General features: G+C 43.8%; 1 protein-coding gene across 3 annotated transcripts in view; it reads right to left on the bottom strand.

Moving 5' to 3' along the window:
* rapgef4 (Rap guanine nucleotide exchange factor 4) overlaps positions 1-24,502 on the bottom strand; it is a 205,784-nt gene that overhangs the window by 140,713 nt on the left and 40,569 nt on the right. Inside the window, exons 1-3 of one of the 3 annotated variants that reach the window (XM_033023946.1) lie at positions 21,077-21,215; positions 11,641-11,729; positions 8,490-8,636 (exon numbers count right to left, since the gene is read on the bottom strand). Coding sequence is in view for 1 of the 3 variants with exons in the window: in XM_033023947.1 (XP_032879838.1) it covers positions 8,490-8,636; positions 11,641-11,729 (236 nt within the window). In the remaining 2 variants the exon portion in view is untranslated. Of the gene's footprint in view, positions 1-8,489; positions 8,637-11,640; positions 11,730-21,076; positions 21,216-24,502 lie in introns of those variants that run through there. The other 2 variants (XM_033023947.1, XM_033023945.1) reach the window with 2 other exon arrangements.

Genomic DNA, 24,502 nt, shown 5'->3' on the forward strand with positions numbered 1-24,502 from the left:
TCTCTTGTTTATCATATTGTTTACAGTGTACTATGTTTACATTTTCTATTGTGCTGCAGCAAGTAAGAATGTCATTGTTCTATCTGGGCCACATGACAATAAAACACTCTTCACTAAGATGCTTGCCACAAGACTATAGGTGGCAGCAGAGAGCAAGCTACAACAAATATCGTAAGAATTACGAAAGCTGAGATTTGATGCCACTTATGATCAAAATATTAGATTTTGTACCAATTTTTATTAGGTCTTCCACGCCATAATTTAGAACCACAAATAGATTATGGTTCAACTCTGCTTGCTTCTGGCAACCTTATAGGATCATACAAAGCTATTCAGTAATTCCATCATTTCAACCTGTTCATGTCTCAACAGGAACAAACTTTTGTCCCCTTCTCCAGCCCACAATCATAATTTCTGATATGATTCCTCTTGGACTTCAAATGCCTCCTTTACATCATGGATGTGCATTCCCTCACCAGGCAAACCCAGTTTCAGATAAAAACCCAGTAAGCAGTAGGGGTCAGTATTGCTATAAGGTTTAAATATAGTGCAGGACCTCAGGAACATTCAAATGAAATGGTAAACATCATCAACTCAGAAAACCAGTCAGGAACGAGGTTATGATCAATGTTTCACTTGAATAAAATCTCAATCTGTCAAGGACATGTCTACTAGACACACCAATAGCCAATTCTTGTCTCAGGTGACCACATCCTTCCAAGTTTAGTTAAAAGATGTGTAGTTCTAGGAAGGGAAAACAATCTGTAGTTGTGTATTCTAAGTGAATGCAAATTTGTTTCAGGCGATAGAAGGACAAACACATGGATTAGGTTGATATGTTTAAGTTGTAATGCAACCTTGAAGTTACTGAGTTAACGTGACATAGCTTCGTCCAAAGGATAACAAACCTTTGGAATGCTTTATCCAAAAGGCTGTGGAAGAAGAATTGCTGAAACTATTCCAAAGATTTTCAATATTAAAAGAATCAAGGGACATGGTGGTATTTCAGAAAAGTGACACAGAGGTAAAAGACCAGGCATGATCCACTTAGCAGAACAGGCATGAGGACTAAATGGCCTATTTATGCACCCGTATTTGTATTGAACAGTCAGATATTAACTGAAAATTCCATCTGAAGACATAGAATAACAACTTCTTCTCACCATACATTTTCTTTCTCCTCTCCTTGATGTTATCTATTCTTAAAAGTGTACATTTTAATTAATTATTATATCTCAACTACAATTGTGATATTCCTAAAATACAGAACTTCTGCTGAAGTTAACATTATATTGATTGCAATTCCGTCAAAGAAATTCACGTACTTATTTTGTCACGGACATTCATGATATTCCAGCTAGTATAGCAATCACTTGCGCAATCGCAGTGAAATGTTTTTTAAAGTTTGCTTTCCTCCTGTTTATGTCTTTATGAATTCAACATGATTGGTTGGTCAACCTGTTTGATCATATTCAATTACTAAACACTAAAGATCTGCCTTGAACCGATAGCTTACAATAACAGACATCTAAATGAGAAAACGCTGCATCAGAGATTTAAAAAAAGGCTACATCAGAAATCATCATAATTCTTAATATGGGAGTGGCAAAAACTCCTGTACATTTTCTCACTTTCAAAACATTACTGTACAACTTCCAAATCATCTCATAAATACCAAATGTCCAGAAGATATGCATTGCCACCTGTGTTTATATCGATCTGGGGGCTTCAATGGTCGCCCCGCCTTACCTCTCTGAGCTGCTCCACCTATATGCTCCTGCCCGGTGCCTCAGGTCAGCTGATCAGCTGCTCCTTGAGGTACCAAGGTCTAAGCGGAAGCTCAGAGGGGATAGAGCCTTTTCTGTTGCTGCTCCGGCACTCTGGAACACCTTGCCGCTGCACATCAGACAGGCCCCCTCACTGTCCATCTTCAAATCCTCCCTAAAAACACATTTTTATTCTTTGGCTTTCGACACTGGCTGAGGCATTGCTCCTGTTTTTAGTGCTTTTAATGTCTTTTAATTTTTAGTGTGTTTTTTATAGTCCTTCGTTTTACGGTTTTTAATGGTTTTTAATTGTTTGTAATAGCTTTTTGTTCATGAGTTCTCATGTACAGCACTTTGTGGCAACTGTAGTTGTTTAAAGTGCTTTATAAATAAAGTTATTATTATTATTATTAAATTAGACAATCAGATCAATTTTCCGCAGAGTGGAAATATCAAAGACCAGAGGGCACAGCTTTAAGGTGAGAGGGGTAACGTTTAATGGAGATGTGTGGGGCAAGTTTTTGTTTACACAGAAGGTGGTGGTGCCAGAAACGGGCTGCAAGGGGTGGTGGCAGAGGCAGATATGATGTGGCGTTTAAGAGGCTTTTAGATAGGCACATGGATATGCATGGAATCGAAGGATATAGATCATGTGCAGGCAGATGAGATTAGTCTATTTTGGCATCATGTGGTCAGAGGACCTGTTCCTATTCAGTACTGTTCAATGTTCTGTATTACTTAGATACTGTATCCAGTTTTGAAATCCTGATTAACATATTGATTCCCAAAAAATATTGAATAGCTCCAAGACTGCAGTGGCCATATTCCAATGGTATTCCTCAAAGGTAGTATGGCAGGATGATCACTGGCCAAGGTCCATATGATATTATCACCATTTATATTTGCAGGCATTGTTCCAACTACCCAATAATAAATTTTGTGAAATGTCTGCACAGGTTCAGGTGAGTGAGAGCCAGTTACAAAATTGTGCCATCTACCATATAAATGTTTGATCATAAAAAGATCCAATGTAGCCAGCACTGCAAGTGATCACTTTCCAGCTGCAGCCTCAACACTGATTCCATCTCCTTCACTTTCATTCAACTGTGATGGCCCTCCGACCTCAATGCTATATTTTTCCTGTAGCTACAATGGATTTTGTTTACTTTTATGTTTTTGCATTACTTCCTAAATTTGCTCCCTATAAATCTTGTCAATGACTTTCATTGAGTTGAGGTTTCTTCGAGCTATCAGAGTTCGAGCTGTCACTACTGCAAATTATGGGCAACTTTTCTTCCATATAATTATAATTCTTTTACAAGCACCTGTGCAAATTAAAGCCAAATCTACAAATAATAACAAGAGACAATATACCATTAGGGGTGGCTCAGTGGTAGATTTGCTGCCTTACAACGCCAGAGACCCAGGTTTGATCCTGACTACGGGTGCTGTCTGTATAAAGTTTGTACGTTCTCTCCGTGACCGCGTAGGTTTTCTCCAAGTGCTCTGGTTTCCTCCAACACTCCAAAGACCTACAGGTTTGTAGGTTAATTGGCTTCAGTAAGAATTGTAAATTGTCCCTAGTGTGTAGGGTAGTGTTAGTGTATGGGGATCGCTGGTCAGCGCAGACTCGGCAGACCAAAGAACCTATTTCCGCTCTGTATCTCTAAAAAGTGTAGGAGTAGCACAAATTGAATTAAATAATATTCAGAAAGGATTTGCAGGAACATATTAAACGAACTTTGACCACTACTCAGTGCCATTTTCTAATGAAAGGAGAGCACAGGCTTCAAGAAACAGATTCAAATAATCATTTAATTGTTGTGTTATCTCCTGAGAGTTCACTCTGGACTGTGCCTGGGAACCTTTATATAGAATCATCCAATCTTTCCTAAAAAAAAGTGCGAGCATTGCTACCATAATTATAAAACCTCCACATATGCTTCAGTGTAATCTGTCTCAGTACAACACAGAATGAATGCTGGATTTATCTGATCAATTTAACTTACAAATTTTACTAGAGGTACAAGGTGAGCAATATGCTTTTAAAACATTCGCCAAAAATATTACCATATTGATCAATGAATAAACAACTTAGAAATGCATTTATTAGGCAAACAACATTAAAAAAATCAGTCATAACAAAACTAGAATTGCTCACATATCATGTTTGAAAAAAATGAATTCATACATTTTTCCTTTGATTCTGCTTTACCATTCATCAAGGTAACAGCTGATATTCGACCTCATTTATCTAGGTATGTTGCAAAACTTACCTTCAGCGGTGCTGCAGATCTGTCGCTGCCCGTGTGCGCGACTTTGGCGCCTTTGAGAGGGGGGCGGGTTTAAAATGCCTTGTTTCTCCAGCCTGATGAAATCGCTTTCTGTCAGGCTGTTTAGCTGCTAAAGAATAATCATTTCGACTGCCGTTTTATTACGCTTCTTTTAAACTGCACTGAATATTTTACGAACAGGAGTAAATTAAAAATAATCTTCTAAAGCCGTCAACACCGACAACGGGGACGGATTTCATGTACGGGACAGGTAAAGGAAAGACGTTTATTTTATATATAAACTTGCTTCTAAGGATGCCTTTAATCAAAATTTCACGTTGCGAAAATGTAATTATGTAAATATACGAACCGGCAGTATTTGTCCTGCTGATATGAGGTTTAAATTCACTGCAACCGCAACGTTCCAAACCAGCGCATTCCACAAAAACCCACTCGCAAGATGATTAAAATGGCCATTAATTTACGGGAATTAAACACTAAATTCCTTCCATTTGGCCTATAAATTCATGACCATGAGATTTTAAAATCATGTTATATTGTGAATTATTGTGTGAATGTTATTTGGACACTCAGGCTATTTAAAAATGTTAACTTTTTCTTAAGAAATTGATAGATGTTTAGATCTAGTAATAGAATTTTGTAATTAGCTACAATTGGGTAACTAACTAATTATATGCTTTAATTTCAGGTCATCCAAGTAAGATTGTTTCATATTTGTTTCAGAATGCTTCAATCTATAATAACTGAACATTTCATTCAGTTCTCTTAATTTTTAAGAAAGTTATGGGCTTTTGACTGTCCTTGATCACAGCTTTTGAGTTAAGTCAATGGAAAAGCAATAGGGAACAAGATGCTAATTTCCGAATATGAAAATGGCCATAACATTTTTAATACTGAAGATATGAAAGTGAATTAGGTGTCAAATTAAACTTCTTTTTATGCTTTATCTGATGGGATAAATTGCAGACTTGATTTTTAAAATCTCAAGATTTTGTAACATTGCTAATTTATCAGCCGACATGTATCAAGTATCTCATTCAACAACTATATAAAAACTATTAGTATGGTGGCACCCGGTGGTTAGGCCACTTGATATACGAACCCTCGACAGTCGGGGGGCAGGGTCACGTAAATGGGCAATGGCGGGGAGGAGTTGTCACGGGGTATAAGGGTGTGTCCTAGTATATATAACAAACACCGGGTCAACCTTCTCTCTCTTTCTTCCTCTTCTTCTCTCTTCGCGTGAGTGTCCAGCCACCTCAGCTAGAGCTCAGCTCAAGTCCACGAGGCAACAGCTTTGCAGCAACAACAATGACTTTTGTGTTAGAGGACTAAACGTGCATGTATATCTAACCTATAATGCCTGAATAAAGAAACCGGTTATTCACGACTTTTGGTGCCTCTACATTTGTAACTTTCATACCTTCTTTAACAAATACATCTGACAGAAAATCAGTTTGATCGAGATGATCAGTAACCTGTCAAAAACAAGTGAATAGTAATCCTAAATAAACCTAAAAGCATTTATTGTCCTCTTTCCAGGTATCAAATACAACCCCGAGCTTTGATCTTAGATGGCAATTCCAAGAAGGTATCAATGTAACTGATAGTTTGCTCACATGTCAAGTTTCAGGAGGAGCTCACTCATCTAATTTACTCATCAGAGAATGAGAATGGTGCTTGTAGTGATTTTTCATCCACAGTTCTAAATTAGCATTTAGAATGCAGCCACATGAAAATTATTTGCACCCTGAACTGTGATATAGAGATCTCCACCATTTATGATTTTTTTTTTTAAACATAAATTTGATTAGCATGTGGATGCTAAATTAAAGTTCCAGATTGATTTTCATTACATGTAATGTAGTTATTCGCAGCTGAGTTTATAATTCTAGAACCACTTAAAACAACATAACAATCTTAGAAACCAAGATCATACTATGGAAATGTTTTTGAAATAATCTATACATAACTAATCTTGTCTTCTTCCGGTTTGGCCGTCTTTCTATTTGCGCAAAAACGGTTCGCGATAGCGCTATGATTTTTTACCAGTTCCAATCGGTTGAATATCGTAAAAGTTAGCGAGGTTTAATAATCTTAAAAACCGCGGGTGTGCAGACCGATCTCTTCTCCTGCCAGTCGGCGCAATGCGGATTAGACTGTTCCCCTGTCACTCCCTGGGACGGTCCGCCTCTTCCTGTGCCATCGCATCTTTACAGGAGCTGAAGGTGGCCGGCGGAGGTTTCCAACTGGACTTTCGGAGGGACCCGAAGCAGCCCAGCCCCAAGCAGCCCAGCCCCAAGCAGCAGCCCCGCCCCAAGCAGCAGCCCCGCCCCAAGCAGCAGCCCCGCCTCAAGCAGCAGCCCCGCCCCAAGCAGCAGCCCCGCATCGGAGACCTGGCCAGGCCCAGCCCAGCGTGGGAGACCAGCCCAGCCCAGAGTCAGAGACCCAGCCCAGCCCGGAGTCGGAGATGTTGCCGATGTCGCCAAATGGAAAGCGGAGACTCTGATCCCGGCAGAGGAGAATGACCAGCGCCCGCTGTGAGTCACCATCGCACCACCAATTCCAGCCACTACCCCTCTGGTCCCCCTCGCTGGCTCCTCCCCCCTCTCCCCCATGGCTCTTCCCCCGTATTTTCTCCGAGCTCACTCCCCCGCCCACACACCCCTCCCCCCCACATGCCCACACTGCCCCCCTGCCCCCCTGCCCACACCACCCTCGCCCACAAACCCACCCCCCCGCCCCTACATACACACCCGCCCACATGCCCCTGCCCACAAAATCCCCCCTCCCGCACAACTCCCCCCCCGCCCCCACAACAACCCCCCCCCCCCCCACCCCCACCTCCACAACCCCCCCCCCCCCCGCAACAGGTCCCACTTAGTCTAGTAGTATTACAAAACTCTGTGGTTATCAGTTACTGGCTGTTCTCTGGGGATGGGGTTGCCCCATTCCACCAACTACTGCTCTGTGCAAATTGTACATTGTGAGTTTTCCCTCCCTTGTATTGATAACACTAAAACCAGAATTAAAGCCAATGGAAAGCTGTATAGAAAGAAAAACATTTCAGTTTATTTTATTTAAATTAATGGTCAAGGTCATGTACATCAGTAACTTCATTCAGTGACCAGAACTCCCAACATTTTCTTTGGGATATAGTTGGCAGTGTGTAGTAGTGCATTTTCTTTTTAGCAGATGTTGATTAGTAGTTGGGATTATCTCTCAGGAAAGCTCTGCTGGCAAGACTGAATACATACTTTATTAGGCAACTTGCTTGGTCCTTTTTTCCATTAAGCTCTCAGGGTCTGTGCTGATTTATCTGACTGCTATTTATATTTCTGTCTCATATGCAAGGAACTATCAACATGTTGATGGATGTTATGGTGCTTTGAAATCCAACTCAAGCAAAGAATTAAGAACAATTCACATAATTAAGTCTATATTTTACCCCGCTGTCTGACGTATAACCCTCCTCTCTCTCGTGGCAAGCATAGATTCATCAATACTTTTTGTTTTTCTTGTTTACAAAAAAGTAGTGGATTTACTGCCTGTGTCTCCCATAAACTTTCCATCTCTCATGCCTGTTATTATTTTCCCTGGGCAATCATCAAAAGAACTGTGGTAAGCTTGCTGCAGTGACCCTAAGATGCTTTCATGAACAGAACATCCCAGATAACAATTTATTTATTTTTTCCCTACATAAATTACCTGACAAAAGCACCAATTTCCTAAAAACACATTACATAAAAGTTCTGCTTCTGCTAAATTAGATACCCATTGAGTCCATATTTCGTAACCGTTACTCCTGGTTTTGTTTTGTTTTTACAAGTCTATATCTCATTACCTTTTGAAACTTAATAATTTAGTTCTGTTCTTTTTAGGCAATCCTCATCAGAACCAACACATTTTGCAATTTATTTTCTCTTCATCTTTGCCCATTCCTAATTGAATTATGTTTCCTGATTCTCGTTGAAATACATTACCAATATTCCAACAAAAGCATAATTAACCAAAAAAACAAGGAAATGGATTTAATGTTCACCACAAACAAATGCATTTTGATGATGTCATTGCCTCAAATTTACTGATTATTTAAATCAGAAGTATTATGATTCTCTGAAATTGTTCTGGAATTAAATTACCTAAATGGGTAATTAAGTATTTTTATTTAAATTGTTAAATTGGTAGAGAGTTCAGCAAATTTGTACTGCCATTGGAGACCAAATTTATACATATGTGAAACATTGAGATATACTTAAACATTAATTCTAATAAAGAAAGCTGTAGAATTCCTGAATCTGCATATGACTGCTATATATTTAATTTCATAAAGGTAACTTAAATATCATCCATGTTAGTACTAAGTTAGCATAGCAAGTGATTGCAGATCTTCAGGATTTAAAGTAGCAATAGATGTTTTCTGGTTTACCTCCCATAGTGCTTTAAAATCTTTCTGTTCAACACGAAGAAGCTCACTGTACTCCTTGGTGACAATAGTAGCATGGCGAGGAGTATTGTCGAGAATCGATTCTCCAAAAGCTGTTCCAATTCCCAGAGTACAGAGTATGACAGAATCCTTTCAAAAATCAGAAACCAGAAATACTAAATTAGAAAAATGCCAAAATATTTTATTTCTGAATTAAAAAAGTACAATCACTGTAGTGGTCCTCCCCAGCTTACGAACGCCTGACTTATGCAAAGCCCGTGCTTATGAAACAGCACTTGGGCGACCAGCACAATGGATTTGCCGGCTTTGATTTCTTCTGCTGCCTGTGAACTCAGTTTGCAGCCACACTTCTGCAAGCTGTTGGGTTTTCAAACTGTTCACAGGAAAGGAACCCAGCCACAGCCTGGGGACGACGTATATTACATCCTCACAATATGAATCGCTTCATTTCACAAGTTGCACTTCTACTATTCAAAATCATCTTGTATCGTCACTTGTGGACAGGAATCCAAGCATGATGACTCATGGGTCTAGCGTCAGGAGAAGAAATGTGGGAATTAGAGGATGGAGACTTGGGGTGAGTGTGGTGTGAAGTTGGAAGGTAGCGTAAGGTGGAATTTCTGTGGGTGAATGAAAATGCTTGAAGGGTCCTGACAATAAGCTTTGGACCATGAAATAAAGTCAGTTCAGAAATGAACATAGAGCTCTAACCAGTACTTCACATATTTTGGAGGCAAGAAATTGGGACGCTGAATATGAACATGGGAGGTGATGCTAGGAGTAAGGATATGAAATCCATAAAGGGAATGTGGCCAGGTATCCAGCGAGCCGAACCTAGTAATCTGGGGTGACTAGGGATGAAGGAAGGAGCTGCAACCTGTAGGATGCTACTCTGGGCTCAGGGGAACTACTATCCTGCTGCACCCTCATTCAGGTAAGAAATGTTAACACGTTTTTGGTATAAGTAGCAATTTGTATAACTACAAAGCAATCTTTCACTATATTCCTTACACAGATAATACCTCGGTTATTTTGTTATGGAAAGGGTCAAATGTCGGGAGGTTCACACAGTTACAGTAATGTTTTTAAATTACTGTGCACATTAGAAATGTGGGAATTTTAGGCCATGCTAGGTCTTATACCAATCTAGGAATTTGTTCTCAAACAGATCACAATGATGACCCCAATGATGAAGCATCAGCTCAACAGGATGACTAACAACTCCAATTTCTTAATGTAATAAAAAGGAGCTGCAGACGCTGGATTATACCAAAGATAGACACAAAATGGTGGACTAACTCAGCGGGTCCGGCAGCATCTCTGGAGAAAATAGACGTTTCGAGTCAGGACCCTTCTTCAGACTGCTCTGGAGAAAATGGATAGATGACTTTCGGGTCAGGATTGAGTCTGTAGAAGGGTCCCAACAGAAACTGTCACATATCCATTTTCTCCAGAGATGATTCCTCACCCGTTGAGTTACTCCAGCATTTTATGTCTAACTCCAATTTCTTGTTTTCTGCATTAGAAACCTACACTAAACCTTTTAGAACACTGTTTAATCATTTGCAAGAGAATTGCAGCCATTTCTGGATACTAGACCTAAAAGAAGAACCTGAGCATTTGCAAAGGATGTATTACTGGAAGATTATCAGAGATGAGAGTTAAATGGAGAGATAAGACAAAATGATGTTATTCTCCTTAGATCAGATTAGAGGGAGATCGAATGGAAAAATTCAAAATCATGATGAATTAAAAAGTCTGCACCAAGATGTTGAAGGGCCATTAATCAGAGAATGGGTAAATCAGTTCAGTTCAGTTTTTATTTGTCATATGTAGGTTGACACAGGGTCAACGGTACAATTAAATGTTTTTGACAAGACAACGGGTCACCTCAGCAATGATATAGACAACGGGTCACCTCAGCAATGATATAGACAATGGGTCACCTCAGCAATGATATAGACAACGGGTCACCTCAGCAATGATACAGACAACGGGTCACCTCAGCAAACTAATTTATTGCAGCAAACTAATTTGCCTGAAAAAATGTGGTGGAAGGAAATTAAATAAAAGTGTTCAAAAGAAAATTGAACAAATAGTTGGAGGAAAATTTGCAGATCTATTAGGAAAAAGAGATGGGAATAATTTATTTCAAATAGCCAGCCCAAGCAGAATAGAGCAAATGTTCATATGTGCTATCTTTGTGTGTAGGAAAAAACTGCAGATGCTGGTTTAAATCGAAGGTAGACACAAAATGTTGGAGTAACTCCACTGAGTCTATCTTTGTAAGACTCGCTGGTTTCACAAGTGTGGGATTGGATGAACTGAAATACAATAAACATGTTGCACAATAATAAATATAAATTAAGATCTTTGGCTGATTCTGCAGAACACACAGATGGTAATGAATATAGACGTAAGAAGCTCATTAGAGTTAAAATAGATTTAGTTTAATTGAATGGTAAAACAGCTTGAAGCCACTGAATTGCTGAGTCCCTTTCCTGTGAGCTTCCCTTCCCATCCCTGAGATGGGTGACCGGTCATGACCCACTGAAGTTATTCAAATTGGCTTAATTCTATGGAATTAACTGGGGACATGAACATGGCAGACATCTTTCTGCCTCACCAAGAATCATCAAAGAAAACAAGCTCATTCTGCAAGTACGATATAAGTGCACCTCTGATGCTGGAATTTTCAGGAAAATAGCATCCTTTCAAATAATATGAAATGATATTAACACAGTTAGCGTATAGAACAACTTACATTCACAGTAAAGAGTGCTGTAATAGAGCAGAAACAAGAAACAAGATGCTAGTTTACACAAAAGGCCACAAAGTGCTGGAGTAACTCAGCGGGTCAGGCAGCATCTCTGGAGAACATGGAGAGGTGGCATTTCGGTTCAGGATCCTTCTTCAGACTGATTGTTGGGGAGGGGGGGGGGAGTGCATTGGGAAATTTTATTTAATTTACTTGACACAAAAGTAAATATCAATTTAATTTTTTTCCTGAATGTTATAACTATTGCTCCAATATTAAATATTAAATTCATAATTTTGTACACCAAATTGGCAAAGCTTTAAATATCCCAAAACCAAGAACAATGGGTCAATTGAACAAAACACTCCCTTTTACCTGTAAGTTGGCTGTTTCTGATACTTTAACATCCAAGGATCCAGCTAATACAGCATACCAACACGTCCCAATATCTCCTTGACGAAACACTAGGAAGCAAACATATAAAGGAGCATTGTGTAATGTGGTATGAAATTGTTTTTTTGGCAGCCAGTAAGCACAGACTGAAATACGTAGAAGTGATTTCATGACCTGTACTTTACTCCATGGTTCTAGTCAATCTGTTTTCTAATCTTAGACAGCTAAATCATAAAACCATTCAGCTGCCAATTCAGCTGCTGTTTGTCAGCAGAAACAAAGAAAAACCTTAAAAGATAAATACAAAAGAAATTGTATAAAATTTACATGAGCCTAAACAGACGGATGGTCGTGCAAGCCAGTCTTTGAAAGGACATTAGGCTACAAATCAAGGAGAAGCTGGTCAATGACTGAAATACTGACACTTGAAGGTGGACGCTGAGCATGAGTGTCTAGTTTAGTTTAGAAATACTACATGGAAACAGGCCTTTTGGCCCAGCGAGTCCATGCTGACCCATATACTAGTTCTATCCTGCACATTAGGGACAATTTACGAACCAAATTAACCTACAAACCTACATGTCTTTAAAATGTGAACCTCACGGTACTGCACTTCAAGGCAGCACAGTGGCGCAGCAATAGAGTCATTGTCTTACAGCGCCAGAGACCCGGGTTCGATCCTGACTACGGACACTATCTGTACATAGTTTGCAATTTCTCCCTGTGACTGCATGGACTTTCTCCGGGTGTTCCGGTTTCCCCCCACATCCCAAAGATGTGCTGGTTTGTAGGTTAATTGGCTTCTGTAAATTGTCCCTTGAGTATAGGATAAAACTAGTGTACAGGGAGATTGTTGGCTGGTACAGACTCAATGGGCCGAAGGGCCTATTTCCACATTGTATCCTTAAAACTAAAAACTAAAATATTATCCAAGTTAAAATTGTACAGAAAGTCAGGCTTAGAATGCCCTACAAGAACAGAGGATATCAAAGATTAAAATCAATGTAAGATTTCTCACCCTTTGATGAAATTCTGATGTCTATAGAGTACATTTATAGTTTATGTGAAGTGTTGGTCAATCTTGATTTGTTTCACATTGGTGACAGAGGTCATTAAAGATTAATATGGTTCAGATAAATATCAGCCAAATGTGGCTCATGGAACTCGCTTCTTAATAGCCTTTATTCTGGCTTCTAGCCATGTGACTGGTTTCTGAAAAAGCAATCAAGCATGGAGAATATGTGGCACTGTAAATAACTGACCTAGAAATTGGTTGATTAGATATGGGGAACAATACATGCCGAAACAAACAAGCTTGAGGCACACATAACATTGGTCCTCAACTAAACAAGTCTGTATATGTCTGCTGGGGATCCTTGGTAGCTATCCATCAGAAGATATTTCAATTATGCTGTGGGAAGAAAAAGCTCTTCCACCCATGGTTCAAGTTAACAGAATGAAATAACTCATTTATTCTGGGATTCTTCGTTCGCCTCTTCTATTCAAACCAGTATGTTTTCCTGTTAATCCCCCAACCCAGTTCAACTTCATGTTTTGGCAGGAACTGCAGATGCTGGTTTACACCGATGAGAGACCTAAAACATTGGAGTAACTCAGCAGGTCAGGCAGCACCTCTGGAGAAAAGGAATAGGTGACGTTTCAGGTCGAGAAGAAGGGTCTGAAGAAAGGTCTCGATCTGAAATGTCGCCTATTGCTTTTAAAAAATGAGCCTCTCAACAATCCCATTTTTGGCCTCCCTCCCACCTGCAGATGTTGGTGTTCTGAAGTCATCATTAGTGACAGATGCCATGGGCTTCAGAGGTGCTATTGGTAGAGATGAGTGACTGGAGTGTATTTTGTACATGATGCACACTTTAATTAAAGAGCACATTAGTAAAGAAAACAAATGTTTTGGTTTGTGGATGGGATACCAGTCAAGGGGACTGCTTTGTCCTGCATATTTTAAGTGTTGGTGCTGCATTCATCGAGAACAGTGGAGATAAACATCGGAATATAGCAGGTGCTAAATTTTTTATCAGGATGCATCACAGCTTGGTTTGGGAACAGCTCCATCGCAAGAAATTGCAGTGAATTGTGGACGCAGCCCAGACAATCACACAAACCAACCTCCCTTCTATTGACTCCATTTATACCTCATGCTTCCTCGGCAAGGCCAGCAGCATAATCAAGAATGAGTTGTGTAGATGGGTTATGCATGCAACCTATAATGTAGTTACCTCATCACCACTAACCACGCCCCATCATATTAGTATAACTGTAGTCTCCTCCCTTTGTTCCCCCCACTAGGTTCCAGTACGCCTGAAGACTGGATGCAGTCAGTGCTGGGACGTGTGTGCCACGTGCTATATTAAACTCACAGTAAAGCTTACAGTGTGTCAGTAATCACTCCTTTACATGGTGTCAGAAGTTTAAAAAAACTCGCGTTTCCCGTTTACCGGTTTTCATTTATTTTGTCCCCGTTAGTGCCCAGTGTCGGGTTTCCCTTGATATGGCATCCTCATGCCGAAAGCCATTCTCCCCTTGTCTTCGACGCTGACATTGCGGAGCGATGGTCGACTTTTGTGATGGACTACACTCACTACGTTAATATTGCGCATCGGAATGAGCCAGCCGTGGTCAAAGCATCACTCCTGCTCAACCTGGCCGGTCCCGACGCAATGAAGAGAGCTCAAGCTTTTGTCTACGAACCAGCGGTCCTGGATGACAACGACCAGCCGGTCGAGCCAGCTGAATCGGCCGACGACCCGGTATGTCTTTTGCGCAAATTCGCGGAGATATGTGACCTGCCCTCCAACCGTATACTGGAGCGGGCCAGGTTCTTCTCACGCAAGCAACAGCCGGATGAACCTGTTGAGTGCTTCATCGCTGACCTGCGGCACCTTGCCCAGCGGTGCCGATTTGAAACCATGCGCGACCAGCTCATCAGAGACATTCTCGTCACTGGTATGATCGATCAGAAGCTGCGTGCCGACCTGCTGCAACGGCCTGACCTAACCCTGACTCAGGCGATGCATGCGTGCCGCATTGCCGAAGTGGTCACCCCTCCGCATGGGCAGAGGGGGTCTGACAACCGAGCCATAAATTTAACTGGTGTTGCTGGACAACGACGGATGAAGGACAACTTTCGCCCCCCACCGCGACCCGTTCGTACACCCCGGGACCCGAGATCTCAAAAGTGTCCTAACTGCAACTACGTGCACTCCTCAGAATCACAGTGCCCAGCCCTTGGGAAGACCTGCAATTTCTGCGGGAGAAGAAACCATTTTGCAGCTGCATGCAGGTCCCGTGGGAAAGTGCCCTCAGCTCCCAGACAACTCCTAAACAACCTTCTACAAGTTGATAGCGAGATGGATTCTCAGCCCTCTGTTGACGCTGCCCCCGACTCTGAGCTCAGCTATTCCACGGGAGATGTAAGTATTTACACTCTCCTCCACAACCGATCTCGCCTCCCCGATCCTGCTGTGAACATAACTGTAAACAACAAGTCCTTCTCTGCTAAACTTGACACGGGGGCAAAAGTGAACGTAATGTCAACAAAGCTGTTCCACCAGATAAGGAATAATGAGCTGCTGATTGCAGACCGCTCTGTTTTGCGTGCCTATGGGGGAGAGGAACTAACACCTGTGGGGAGGGCGACTTTCCACTGCGTGCTGCAGAATTGTTCCCAGGACCTGTCTTTCTTCATTTTGGACAGTGACTGTGTGACGTTGCTGAGCAACCAGGCATGCCAGGATCTTGGTCTGGTGCCGTTTGCCCCTACGGTCCACGAGGTGCAAGCTGTGATGGATCCACTATCTGAGTACCCAGACCTGTTTGACGACAAGTTGGGGAAGCTGCCGTTGGTGTACAAGATCGAGACTGACCCATCCGTGGTGCCTGTGATCCGCCCACCCCACAGAGTGTCTTTTGCCATGAAGGGCAAGGTGGAAAATATGCTGAAGGACATGGTCAACATGGGAGTGCTGGAGGCTGTCAGCGATCCAACCCTATGGGTCTCCACCATGGTCGCCACGTTGAAGAAAGGAAAAAATGAGATACGGGTATGCATCAACCCTAAGGACTTGAATATGGCGATTAAACGGCCCCACTACCCCATGAGGACTGTCGAAGATGTTGCCGCCCAGGTGGGACAAGCCACTGTGTTCTCCGTCCTCGATGCCAGAAGTTCGTTTTGGCAGATACCACTGGACAAACGCTCCACAGACCTGACCACGTTCAGCACGCCCTTCGGCAGGTTTAAGTTTTTACGGATGCCGTTCGGCATCAACTCTGCCAGCGAGGTATTTCAGCGTTCTATGGAACAATTATTTGCAGGTCTGCCCTGCGCGATTATTGTGGATGACATTCTGGTCTATGGGAGGGATGTGGCCGAACATGACCACAACCTCCGGCGGATTTTGGACCGTGCTCGGCAGATAAATTTGAAGCTCAACCGGTCAAAGTGCAAGTTCCGGGTGCCTGAGGTCACATATGTCGGCCACATTTTCACGGCCCAAGGGATTGAAGCCAGACCCGCAAAAGACCAGCGCCATCTCAGAGCTGCCCGCCCCGACAGACGTTGTCAGTCTGCAGCGTTTCCTGGGTATGGTGAATTACCTGGGGAAGTTTATCCCCGACCTCAGCGAATTGAGCGCACCCCTGAGACAGCTCACAAAGAAGGACATTGCCTGGGCATGGTTCCCACACCACCAGCAGGCGTTTGACCTGCTGAAGACGAGGCTGGTCAGCACACCTACACTGAAGTTTTTTGATCTGCTGCTTCCGATCGTGGTCACTTGCGACGCCTCTCGATTTGGTCTGGGTGCTGCCTGCCTGCAACTCCACGCCGACGACTCGCTGCTGCCTATCTCCTATGCCTCTCGGACCATGACGGACACAGAGCAGCGCTATGCTCAGATAGAGAAGGAGCTGCTGGCGGTGGTTTTCGCGTGTTCGAAATTTAAGGACTTTTTATTTGGCACCAGGTTCACCGTTGAGACGGACCACCAGCCACTGGTAACAATACTCAACAAACCAATACACTGCGCTCCTGCCAGGCTACAGCGGATGATGCTGCAACTACAGCGCTTTGACTTTAAAATCATATATAAGAAGGGCACCGAGATGCATGTTGCTGATGCACTGTCCCGGGCCCCCCTGGCCTCTTGTGACCAACACCCCTTCGAGCAGTCGGACTTACAGGTACTGAACGTTAACTTCGTCCCCTCTCACCAGCTGCAGTGCTTGGTTGAACATACCGCTAACGACCCTGACCTGCCGCAGCTTGCTGCTGTCATTAAGCGCGGGTGGCCCACCAAGCGGAATTCATTGCCTGCCAGCGTCCACCCCTATTTCTTGGTCCGCGATGAGTTAGTCCTCCGCGACGGTATTATTATCAAAGGACACAAAGTTGTCATCCCGGCATCGCTGCATGGCTTGTATTTCGATGCCGCCCACATGGGTCATCCCGGGGCAGATGCCACTATCTCTCATGCCCAGGAGCAGTACTACTGGCCGGCCATGGCTAAATACATCCAGGCAAGGGTGGATTCCTGTCCGGACTGTAACTCGCTTGCCCCGCATCAGCAAAGACAGCCGCTTTTGCAGCAGCCTGCCCCTGACATGCCCTGGTCTTCTCTGGCTGCCGACATTTTCGAATGGCGCGGGCGGCATTACCTTGTGCTAGTAGACTCTTACTCGAATTGGTTCGAGGTGGACCTCCTCCCTGCCATCACCTCCGAGATGGTGATCAGCAAGCTTCGCCGCCACTTTGCCACGTTTGGTTCCCCTGTCCGGCTGCAGACAGACAACGGTCGCCAGTTCACCAGCACCGAGTTTCGAGCGTTTGCCACGAAGTGGAACTTTAATCATTTCACCAGCAGCCCGGAGTACCCGCAAAGCAATGGTCTAGCTGAACGGGCGGTCCGCAGCGCTAAGCACCTGCTTGAACAAACCCGCCTCTCGAACGGGGATTTCTATCAGGGTCTCCTGAACCTTCGGAACATTTCCAGAGACAGTACCATGGGATCCCCTGCCCAGCGACTCATGTCCCGAGTTGTCCGCCCTCCGATGCCTATTGCCCAGCAGTCCCTGATGCCCAAAGTCCTGCAGCCTGCTGATGTCCAGAAACGTATTGCCCAGAAGCACGAGATCCAGCGACGATCGCATGATAAATCCTGCCGCCCTCTTTCAGCCACTGATGCCTGGACAGGTCGTCCGTTTGCAGACGCCCACCGGCTATTCCCGACTTGCCACCGTCGTCGGGTTTGACAGCGCGCCACGGTCCTACCTCGTGGATTTCGAAGGGACTGTATACCGACGCAGCCGCCAGCACCTGTTGGCGGTTAACGAGCCCAAACCACCTCCTGCGATTCCGTATACCCCTCCATCGCGTGTCGAGCCTTCCTCCACTAATGTACCATCTGCTCCCTGCATGCCACGGTCGGTCCTTTGCCTCGGGTAGCCCCCCCTGCTCCTCCCGGGTTTGCTCCCCAGGCTCTGCTGTCCCCTGCAAAGTCTTCTCTCTCTCCAACTTCAGCTCGTTCAACCCCTTCGTTCTCACCTGGCTCACCTGTGCCTCTCCGTTCCCCTTTCAAGCTGGGTTCCCCACCCATCTTCTCTCCCCCTCTTGTTTCTGTTCCTGTCCCTCCTCCTATTCTTTCGGGTGGGGAGGGTGAAGGTGCTGTGCGCACTCGCTCGGGTCGGGTTGTAAAACCTCCGGCTCGCTACGGAGACTTTGCTTAGCTATGCAGGTTCTGTATAATAAACCTGCCACTGTAGTAACTTGTTTGAATCGTAAGGGAAAGGATGTAGATGGGTTATGCATGCAACCTATAATGTAGTTACCTCATCACCACTAACCACGCCCCATCATATTAGTATAACTGTAGTCTCCTCCCTTTGTTCCCCCACTAGGTTCCAGTACGCCTGAAGACTGGATGCAGTCAGTGCTGGGACGTGTGTGCCACGTGCTATATTAAACTCACAGTAAAGCTTACAGTGTGTCAGTAATCACTCCTTTACAAGTTGCACACTGGCCACTCCCTCTTCTCCCATCAGGCAAAAGGTATGGAAGTATGAAAATGCACACCACCAGATTCGGGGACAATTTCTTCCCAGCTGTGATCAGGCAACTGAATCGTCCTACTACAACCAGAGAGCAGTACTAAACTACTATCTACCTCTTTGGTGACCCTCGGACTACCCTTGATCGGACTTCGCTGGCTGTATCTTGCACTAAACGTTTTTCCCTTATCATGTATCTATACACTGTAAATGGATCGATTGTAATTATGTATTGTCTTTCTGCTGACTGGTTAGCATGCTACAAAAAAGCTTTACACCGTACTTTGGTACACGTGACAATAAACAAAACATCATCATACAATGTCTGCTGAATATAATGACATGTTAAACTAATTTCCACAGTATGTGATCAATATCACTCCATTTCTTGCATATCCACATGCCTATCCAAAACATTTAAACATCACTATCATATCTGCTTCCACCACTACCCTGGCATTGCGTTCCAGGCACCCACCACCCTGTGTGAAAAGATTTGTTCCGCACATCATCTTTAAACATTTCCCCTCTCACTCTTCATTCTTTGTCACTTCCATCCTGGGAAATAGATTCTGACTATCTACCCTATCCATGCCCTCCATGATTTATATAATTCTATCAGATCTAAGCTCAACCTCCAACGCACCCGAGAAAACAGTCCAAGATTGTCTAACCACTCCTTGTAGCTAATACCCTCTAATCCAGACAGCATCCTGAAAAACCTCTTTAGTACCCTCTCCACAGCCTCCCCAGTCTTCCTGTAATAGGGCAACCAGAACTACACACAATATGCAAAATACTGCCTGAACAAGTCCTCGAAGGCTGCAGCATGACTTCCTCGCTATCTATATCCTAACTGACGAAAGCTGATATATTTACACCTTCTTTAGCACTGCATCTAGGAGATGCAAATAAATGCAGATACTGGTTTATAAACACAGACACAGGAGAGGGGGGAGAGAGGGGGGAGGAGGGAGAGAGGGGCAGAGAGGGGCAGAGAGGGGGAGATAGGGGCAGAGAGGGGGAGATAGGGGCAGAGAGGGGGAGAGAGGGGCAGAGTGGGGAGAGAGGGGGCAGAGTGGGGGAGAAGGGGGGAGGGGGGAGAGAGAGGGGGAGAGAGAGGGGGAGAGAGAGGGGGAGAGAGGGGGGTGGGGGAGGCTCCAGGATTCAGGCCCCGGGGAGGGGGGGGGGGGGGGAGAGGAGAAGGGGTGTGTAGATTAGGAGGAGGGGGAGAGGAGGAAGCGATTGGGCAGCTGAGCACGCGTCAACCAAACGACATCAGCGTCCTAAGTGCAGAGGTCTTGACGTGACCATGAAGGTCTGTTTTCTGGGGGGGGGGGGGGGTTTGGGGCAGAGAGAGGGGGTGTGAGGGCAGAGAGAGGGGCAGAGAGAGAGAGAGAGAGAGAGAGAAAGGGGAGAGACAGAGAGGGCAGAGACAGAGAGACTGCTGGCGGGTGCGGGGCGGCTTCTTTTTGGCCCCGGTCACGGCACCATCCCAAACCCCGGGTTTGGCCCTCACTCCAGCTCCAGGCCCTGCTCCAGCCCAGGCTCTGCTCCAGCCCAGACTCTGCTGAGGACCCCGAGCGAGGCGGCGGGCGAGCGGGCATCGAGCCGGGCTTGGCCCGCGGCAGCAGCCTCCCCACCAGGCGCCGGACCCGAGCGAGGATGTGGATGGGCGTTGACCCTGAGCAAGGCCGTGGCGGGCGGGCTTCTGCAGAACTCTCATGATATTTCTGAGCTCCATGGGCTCGCTTTAGACCCTGAGTACAGGAAGGGGGGGAGGAGAGGGCGGAGTGGGGGTGAAGGGAGGGAGAGGAGGGGGAGAGGAAGGAGAGGATGGGGGAGAGAGGTAAAGTGGGGGGGTGGGGGGGGGTGGGGGACGGGCAGGCGCAAAGATTATAGTATCCTCTAGTATCTTTGGGCAGGCGGGCAGGCGGGCAGGCGGACGCGCGCTGGAGTCCAGCAACGGAAGCCGTGGCGCGAGCGTACTTGGAGGCATACTGGAGGCAGATTGGTCGGCACGTTGGCATTGTGACGTCAAGCAGCTCGTGAGTCCGATTTAGATTTTAAAATGAGTGATTGGGGGGGGGGAGGATTTTATTAAAAAACATGTACATACAAATGTCCAAATGTTTTGAGGAGTGGATGATTGAATGTAAAAGTGAAATCGCTAGCAAAATGGGAAAAATATCGGAGAATTTCGGAATTGTTTTGGCGTAGCAAGGAATCAAAGGCCGAATCTGGCACGCACAAACACACGCACACACACAGACACAGACACAGACACAGACACACAGTTTTAATATATAGATAGATAGATATATATTGTGATAAATAATAGTTGGTGACTTACATGTTACACCTTTCTCCAGATTTTCATAATACCCACACAGGCAGATTTGGTATAGAAGATTGGGATGAAATTTCTCAAATGCCTTCACTTCTTTTAGCCGGGTAAATATTATGTCAACATCTTCACCAGAGCGCTCTGTAGGCCTGAGAAAAAATAAATAATTCCCACTGATGACAAGCTTTATAGGCAGAGCTAGTCAGCAAGTAAACTTCCAAATAGAAACATAAAAGGAGATTCCATCGGTAATTATTTTTCAAGAATATAAAGTTCAGAGTTTAAAAAATAATTGGAAACCAATGTAAAATCAAAACCTCAATTTTCAGGAAATCTGAAAATGTTGGAAACCCTCAGTAGATCAGCCAGCACCTGCAGAAGGAGATGCATAGAGTCATAGAGCACAGAAAGAGGCACTTTGATCTATCACACCAATGCCAACCTTATTGTCCATCTACACTAATCCTTTTTGCTCTCATTAAGACTGTGACTATCCTTCTCACCTACGTCCCTCATTGTTTTATATAACTCTATAAGCTCTAAAAGGTGTCACCCCTCAACCATGTGAAAGCAGCTCAACTGAAAACACCCTCAGCTTATCCAGCCTTTACTTATTACAGGCCTCCAATGCTGATTGCATCCCCATGAATCTTCTCTGCATCTTTTCAAGCTTAATGGTATCATTCTTATAGCTAGATGACCAGAACTGATCCCACAATACATGGTTCCACAATAAACTTGGAGCTGTAACATGGCATCGCAATATACTGTAGTTTAGTTCAGAGATACAGCATGGAATAGCATGGAATAGGTACAGAGATACAGCAGGAAACAGGTCATTCGGCCCACCAAGTCCATGCTAACCATCGATCACTCGTTCACACTAGTTAAATGTTATCTAACTTTCCTATGCCCTACACACTAGGGGCAATTTATAGTGGCCAATTAACCTACACTGTACATTTTTGGGATGTGGGAGGAAACCAGAGCACCCGGGGGAAACCCACACGGTCACAGGAAAAATGTGTATACTCCACACAGACAGCGCCAGAGGTTAAGATTGAACCCTGACCAGGTGTCTGGCACTGAGGCAGCAGCTCCACCGTTTGCTCCACTCTGCCTGCCCGAAACTCCTGTACTCAATATCTAGACCTATGAAAGCAAGCTTGCCAAATGCAACTACGTGGATGATTGCTTAAAATCCAAGTCTACTGAGCAGGAAGCAATTCAACCAGTAAAACATCTGATTTCCCTCTGCAATAAGGGAGGATTCACACTTTCTAAGTGGAGTAGCGACAATTGTGAAAGAATTCCACCAGATGACAGAGCCAAAGAAACCAGAGAGTTTGATTTGGACAGAGACAATCTGCCAATGGAAAGTGCATTGGGAGTTACTAATGTTGTACAAATGAAATATGTTAACACCACAGAAAATCCTGCGGATGAAGTTTCTCGAGGACTGACAGCGAACCGCTTCTTAAGCGATAAGAGATGGATCAATGAACTAAAGTCTCTCTGTAAGCTAGACAGAGAATGGCCAAAGCTTGAGCTGGGATTTGAAATCTCTGCTAATGAACCGGAAATTAAATCAAACCTAATGGTGAACTTTATTGCTAAAAATCCTGTTATTCTCTCGAAGGATTTTCACACTTCAACATTGCTGTTATAACACATCCATGAGCTGATCGGACATGGAGGAAGAAGTTTCATGCTATCAAAGCTTGGGACCGTTATGTTTCGGACTATATACTGGGTATCATGCCTGATTTTAAGGATTTAGTGCGCACGGTACGAGTTTAAACTAAAGACAGTGTTTTAATAAGATCAATAATCAAGTTTTGCTTGCTTCTAGAAGGCGAAAGTGAAGATGGAAGAGTCGATGAAGAATTCTGAAGGCGGATATATAGTGCATGCTATTTTTCTCGTTAGTATAGTGGTTAGTATCCCCGCCTGTCACATGGGAGACCGGGGTTCAATTCCCTGACTTTTTGCTTTTGATAGATGTTAAGCCTTCATGGCTACTTTTTTGATGTTTATTGATTAATTGCCTGATTATATACTCGGAACAATTAGGGGCCGGTATGCCGTGGCCATTTGGCTTGTTTTGTGTGTAATTAATTATGGCAATTGCTTTTTAATTTTGGACTGCCCGTGATTATGTAAGTGGGATTTATGACGTATTCTAGGGCGTGATTGGAGCTAGGTTTCTTGAGCAGAAGCTTTGTTTTTAGTTTAGTTCGGACATATGGGGAAGGCTTACCCTTCGACCATGTGAAGTTTAACCGAGACACAAGGAGTTTTCTAACGTTTAAAGCAATATGTTGGAGTTTGACGAAGATTAAAGTGTACGAGTCGGAGAAGAAGGTCAGATGTATCTTATTGTGTTTCTTCAACAATAAAGAAACTATTAATCAAAATACTGTTATGAATATTTATCTGTGAAGAAGTTCTGAAGGTCTCATGGAGAGCTCACATGCATATTACGACATTCTCCTTAACCATGTAGTCTACTTAGTGGCTAGATGGAGTAATCTCTTGAACGATATAAAAATCTGCCGCTACAGGTAGTTGCAAAGAAGGAATGGAGAAATGCCAATGCATTTCACCCTTCACCACAGAGATAAGGGTTAATGGTTTTTTATTCCTTGATGAGCCTCTAAAGTAAATTAGAACAGCTACAGAGGTAAGTGGTTAAGTTAAGCTTTAAATAGCACATAGTGAATGGGGTTGATGAAGGCTTGATTTTCTACTTAATAATTGCTGTTCAGGTAGGTACCAGAATATTTACTGAAAAGTTCATCTTTAACAACAGCAAACAATGCTGTGGTTGTCGTTAGGTATCAGTCCCCAAAGTGGCGGGGCTGGAAAATTGAAGTATTGTGAGCTAATTCTGCAACCACCATAATCTATTGCAACAAGCGATGGCTCCCACTGATTGTCGCCAGAAGCTTGCATCCTTTTCAGAACGGACGATGACAGTGATGCCAACATTTGAAACATTGAAGATGGACACAAAATAAGTTGTCTCCAAAGTTCAGACTCAGCTGATGATGATGTTTCTGTAAAGACCTTTTATTAACATTAGGAAATATGCAAAAGCAAAGCTGAGGATCAAATGGAAACTAGACACCTGCATTCGTGATGGCCAATCAATTCTTCAAGTCTGCTGTGCCATTCAATAAGATCAAGGCTGAACAAATCTTGGCCTCAATATCACTTTCCCACTCTCTCCCTATTGCACCAACTGTTTCTATTTTTATCCTCCTTACTCGAATCTACAGTATATAGTTGAAAATACTTACATGTAACCCATTTGCTCTGGGACTACAATCTGAAGTACAAGGATATGAACTCCTGTTCACAAGGATATGAACTCCTGTTCACAAGGATATGAACTCTTGGCACAACTTCTATTATTAAAGTATTTTGCAA

The sequence above is a fragment of the Amblyraja radiata genome, chromosome 7, assembly GCF_010909765.2.
Source record: "Amblyraja radiata isolate CabotCenter1 chromosome 7, sAmbRad1.1.pri, whole genome shotgun sequence".
NCBI lineage: Eukaryota > Metazoa > Chordata > Chondrichthyes > Rajiformes > Rajidae > Amblyraja > Amblyraja radiata.